Below are 6112 nucleotides of genomic sequence, written 5' to 3' on the forward strand. Positions count from 1 at the left end.
GTGCAAATCGAAAGTTTGTCCCCGGGTAAAAATTGGACCCCCCCCCCTTGAGACGATCCTGGCTACGCCACTGTTTAGTAGGGCATTGAAATCAGTTTGATAAAAATCTTTCTTTGAAATCTACACCTGCGAACCATAACCCAACAACCTTCCTTTCCTGACAAGACGGTTACAAGAAACGTAAGGCGTTGAAATTAAAAACTAACCACAGGACCAAAAAAAATTTACACTACCTCTACAAAGACATATCAAGTGACTTATACCTGAAGATTTTTCTTTTCTTTTTACAACCTTTTATTACACTCACTTCCTCTGTCTGTATGTCTCCCTAGATCGAAACGCCGGAGCGAAAATTCGGACACTTCTAACTGACAGATACGGTTCATAATTGGTACGTGGGTCAAGACATGAATACAATGCATAAAAAATTAATTAGGCATCCAACTAAGTCAAATTTAATTTCAGATTGCATTGTCTTCAATAGGGGCGCCAAATGGAAAGTTTGAGGGGGGGGGGGTGCAAATGAAAAGTTCGAGGGGGGGGGGGTTGGGGGTGCAAATCGAAAGTTTGTCACCGGGTGCCGGGAAGGGTCGCTACGCCTCTGCTGTTGTTGGCGATTTTTAAATTTTGCGGCGGTGTGTGAGATCGCGGGTCGTGTTGATGCTGTGTTACACAGTGGTAGGCAATGCTAAGACTTGTATTACAAGCGCTATGAACCACTTGTATCACCAGTGCATTGAACTGACTGTATTACCAGTGCATTGAACTGATTGCATCACCAGTTCAGTGAATAGTTTGTATCACCAGCAATGAGAACCGATTGTATATAGCACAGTAAACTGATTGTATCACCAGTTTTATGAACTGATTGTATCACCGTTATGTAAACATATTGTACCACCAGTGCCTTGAACTGATTGTATCACCAATGCATTGAACTGATTGTATCACCAGTTATGTAAACATATTGTACCACCAGTGTCTTGAACTGATTGTATCACCAGTGCGTTGAACTGATTTCATCACCTGCAATTCGAACTAATTGTATCACCAGCAATGTAAACTGATTGTATCACCAGTGCCTTGAACTGATTGTATCACCAGCAATGTAAACTGATTGTATCATCAATGCCTTGAACTGATTGTATCACCAGTTCTATGAATCGATTGTATCCCCAGTTCTGTGCACTGATTGTATCACCATTGCCTTGTACTGATTGTACCTCCAGCAATGTGAACTGATTGTATTAATTAACACTTTGTCACATTTGGGTAGGCCTACTCATAGAAAATAACATATTTGACGTTGCGGACAGTAGATAAAAACAAGAAGAATAAAAATAAAACTAGATTAAAAATGCAAGTTGTTCTTGGTATAACTGTGAATGATACTTCGCTCACTATATAATCCGCCCCTATAAAAATATCATCTTTACATTGCGCAGCATTGACAGTTTAAGCACTAAATAGCACAGTCTTTGATTACTAGAAGAGTGAACTTTCGTTCAATGAAACTTCATTGTTTATCCCTGACTTGAAGTTCTTCAATAGAGGTCAGTTTAAAATTTCTCCACACTCCCCCTGTGTTTGTCTGAGATTAGTATAGATCTAAAGTCGACTCGGAATAGTCATAATTACGCTTAATGCATGCTGATTTCCAATTAACTGGGAATAGACACTCCGTGATCTAAATTTGTATAGGTTAGAGAGCAATTTTCCTAATCAATGCAAACCACATCACGATTTAATATCACGTTCTTTCTCGAACGCTTATTGTATCTGCCGTATCATTAAGACAGGGATAATAAAATCAATACTGTGTTGTTGTTTTTTCCTTAATTGTTTACACATTAGGAAGTTAGTAAAGAATCCATTGGGCAGATGAAGTAGAGTTCATATGTTTCTTGACCCTGGCATGTGAAGGGAAGGTGTGGTCAGCACTTTGCCCAACTATCTTTACTTACCCTAACATGAGTTAGGTATCCATCAGAACTGGATGGACTCAGGGGCGTTCTCCTGACTTGGACCCGGCGCGGGGGACGGGGGGAAGCGGACACTGTTATAAGTATATAGTTTCTCTATAAATTCCATTTCGCTCGAGCAGGGGAGGGGGGGGGGGGTAGACTCTCTTCGGGGGGGGGGAGCAGAGTTCACCCGAAGAGATGCCTGAAAGAAACACTGCGTGCAATTAGACAATGTATCACGGTGCTTTTTTCAATCGATAACAAAACTAAATTTCTTGACTTCCAGAGTTCCTAGCTTCGCTTGCGGAATGTCTTTACTACGTCAAGCTGTTACCCAGGCGAACAAGATGTACCAGGCCATCCGCCCGAGGGTGGGGCTTAATCTGGCAGCGTCCTATGTCCAGCAGAGACAGATCTTTTTTTCCCGCTCAGACTATCCGGACCCAGAGGTCAGTCTAGAGAGGCTGAGGGGGAGAATACAAGATCTCCAGAAGGAGATCCTCAGTGGCAAGGCCGAGCTGGCGCGTTACGAGAAGCTGCTCGCAAGGTAAATACGTCACTCGCGTTCATGCACGTGCACACGTGAGTCGGTATTATTATAGGAAATATTTCACCAATCACGCACACACAATCACACAAACACTATATATATATATATATATATATATATATATATATATAAATATATATATATATATATATATATATATACATATATATATATATATATATATATATATATATATATATATATATATATATATATATATATATAATTAATATATATATAATTTATATATATATATATATATATATATATATATATATATATATATATATATATATATATATATATATATATATATATATATATATATATATTGTTTTTTTCCAAGTGCATTTAAAAACTTAAGGTGTTTTCATTTGTTTTATTTTCAAATTTTAAGTCATTCATTCTAAATTATATGAATTAGACACCACATAGACTACGGCTAAAAAATGTTAGCTATAAAACCCGACCAGTAGCCTGCGATCTTTAAGAAACAATAATCTACCCCCTTGTTAGTGGTCGACTCTCAGGCAAGAATAAAAGCCAACCGCAACCAACTGCCATCGAACCATCGCTAGACTGTAATCTCGTTAACTCTCCTTCTATTATTGAGTTCAATCATGCTTTAATTAAGAAACATGTTTAAAACGTTAAAATTGTTAATTATGTTTAAATTTTAATAAATGTAATTGCTAATTAAATTAAAAATAAAGATTCTTTCATTGTTATCGGAGATGAATATTCCTGGAAAATTTAAAAAAAAAATCGAGCAGCGTGATTTACTACAAACCCATAACTGAACATGCAAGCACACAAACAGTCATTGTAATTCAAAATAACATCTTATAAAAACATTTTGTTACTACAGGGACCCGAAGAACAAGGCTATCTCTAAGGAAATTTTTTATCTGAAGAGAAGGCAAAGTGAGGCTTATACATTTATACAACAGGCGCATCTGATAATCAAACACATGGAAAGAAAGTATAACATGTAAGGGAAATAACTCTCAATGGAAAAATAAAATTACCAAGACATTTTAAATTTGTGTCCGTAATGGGAAAAGAAACACTAGTCTAAGTATAAAACTACGATACATTTTAGGAGATAGGTCTTTCTCCCCCCCCCCCCCACCCCTCTCCAGTTATCTGCGTCCATGTTTATGTTGAAAATCTTGTGAGGTTAGTCTAGACCTTAACACGTGACTATAAAGCCTTTATGTGTATTTTGGTCTTTTCGGGTGGGATGACGGTTTTACAAAACGATTTGTCTTGCAGCAAGCGTATTGCTAGTTTAAGCATCTTTATTTTAAAATATAACTTGTGATTGATTTTATAATAGTTGAGCTGATTAACCGTCTAAAATAAATGAAGATCAACTCTACTCTATAAGATGAGTTATCTAGTTGTATATCGTGTATTTAATTTTTTTAAAAATATAGTTTGTTTTATTTAATTATGTTCAATCGTATTAGTTTTTATATATCATTTGAGTCGAGTAAGTTTAACTTGTTTTGTTTGTTTTTAAAACTTAATTTATATTTTTCACTTTTAACTAGTGTTAAAAATATATTTTTTTTAAAATATTCAATCTCTATTTATACTTAATCTATTTTTAAAACTTTTAAAATCAAACTCCACACACACACACACACACACACACACACACACACACACACACACACACACACACACACACACACACACACACACACACACACACACACACACACACACACACACAAACAAACATAGAAAAGACGTTGAGTCATATATTTTTAACATACCATTGAATTATCTGGCAATTATCTCTACTTGAATCAGTTGTACAAGAGAAACATGCTTTTTTTTCAAACCATCCCCCACCCCCAAACGATGTTTTTTTTACTTTAAAAAAATAAAGCAATATTAGTAGGGCATTGAAATCAGTTTGATAAAAATCTTTCTTTGAAATCTACACCCACGAACCATAACCCAACAACCTTTCTTTCCTGACAAGACGCTATCGGTCACAAAACAAAAAGGTGTTGAAATTAAAAACTAACTACGGAACCAAAAAAATTTAGATTACCTCTACAAAGACATATCAAGTGACTTATATGTAAAGTTCTTTTTTTTTAAAGTTTTTTTTTTATCTAAATTCCCATCTTTTTTTTTTACATTTTTACGCCGATTTTAAGCTTCCATCAAGATAAAACTACACCAAACTCTTCCTTGCACTCTATAATAAATCTATTTCTTGTTACTCATAACCCATTTACCTCAAGTCTACCCATAATACACCGTAATCTCATAAAATGTCAAATACGTCTGGGGTAAGTACCACAAAATAAACTCTGTTTTTTTAAAGTCACCTGCCATTTTGAGATTCTTAACCCTTATCCTAAAGTGGCCCGGGAGTTCAATTAATATAATTAATTGTCTTACCGTGAATAATCACCTTGGACACTGATTAAATAAAATCACAAAAAAGGGGCGTTAGATGCACCCAAATATTGACGGTTACCCGACCAAGACTCGATATAAATAAGACGATGTCGAGTAATCAAATTTTAAAAGGGGAAACATCGGAATCGATTACGGTGAAAATGACATGGCGATATAAAAACACGTTCGACGTCTTCGCCGAGTAATTACATCTTGGCCAGGGAGAAAATAAATTTCAATGACGGTTTTTTTTTTCATCGTTAATTATAAGAAAATTTTGGCTAAGAAATGTATAAATAAAATATCCGTGCGTCTAAATGAGGCTGTGATGTGACGTAGGTGTACACGATTATATGAGGGATTGGGTGCTTTTTATGTTTGATGATTTTATGGAATTTATTTTTTTTATTATTATTTACGGACACGATTTTTAAATTTCATATGATGTAGGGAAACTCGATATTTTTTTGTTTGTGGAACTAGTTTTTTTTCCCTGATGATAGATGAAAGCGATTTTTTAAACAGATGATATATGAAAGTAGATTTTTTCCTGATGATACGTGAAAGTAGATTTTTCCTGATGATATATGAAAGTAGATTTTTTCCTGATGATATGTGAAAGTAGGTTGTTTTTTTCCTGATGATATATGAAAGCAGATTTATTTTCCTGATGATATATAAAAGTAGATTTTTTTTTCTGACGAAACTCGAATGTAGTTTTTTTTTTTTTTTTGAAGATGATCGAAAGTAGATTTTTTTATCTTATGAAGATTGAAAGTAGATTTTTAATTCTGATAATGCGTGGAAATAGATTTAGTTTTTTGTAGTGTGTGTAAAACTAGGCTGTGTTTTCAACTGAAGTTGGGAGCCGTAAGTTCCAAAGGAATGTATCTACGTTTACAGTTACCTATCAATTGATGAATAAAAACCATAATGTCAATAGGATGAGAAATTTTCTACATAAATAACATGATAAACATTTCATAAAAATTATACTTATACACTAAGTCTATTACCCTTGCCATTGTATTTACACTATTTTTTTGTTTTTACTTTCTCGTATACAGAGTATAGAGAAAGTATTGTAATCATGCAAAGACAAAAAATCGCGATTTTGACAAATCTCGACGTTTTACACCACCTTGAGTCAAAAAAAACAAAAACATAGTTTTGC

General features: G+C 34.6%; 1 protein-coding gene across 1 annotated transcript; it reads left to right on the top strand.

The window, feature by feature from the left end:
• Nucleotides 1–1497: 1497 nt before the first annotated feature.
• LOC131928906 (uncharacterized) lies at nt 1498–3601 on the top strand. Its single transcript, XM_059285074.1, has 3 exons — nt 1498–1553; nt 2251–2511; nt 3383–3601. Exons 2-3 carry the CDS (start codon nt 2273–2275, stop codon nt 3507–3509), a joined length of 366 nt encoding a protein of 121 aa, XP_059141057.1. The 5' UTR covers nt 1498–1553; nt 2251–2272; the 3' UTR covers nt 3510–3601.
• The last annotated feature ends 2511 nt before the right edge of the window (nt 3602–6112 follow it).

The sequence above is a fragment of the Physella acuta genome, unplaced genomic scaffold, assembly GCF_028476545.2.
Source record: "Physella acuta isolate Inbredline_101_S28 unplaced genomic scaffold, ASM2847654v3 ptg001564l, whole genome shotgun sequence".
NCBI classification, from domain to species: domain Eukaryota; kingdom Metazoa; phylum Mollusca; class Gastropoda; family Physidae; genus Physella; species Physella acuta.

What these genes read in the sequence shown, in the direction of transcription:
- LOC131928906 (XM_059285074.1), top strand. Translation starts at nt 2,273, where the DNA reads ATGTCTTTACTACGTCAAGCTGTTACCCAGGCGAACAAGATGTACCAG. An exon ending in TACGAGAAGCTGCTCGCAAG is followed by an intron (nt 2,512 to 3,382) that starts GTAAATACGTCA and finishes TTGTTACTACAG; the next exon opens with GGACCCGAAGAACAAGGCTA.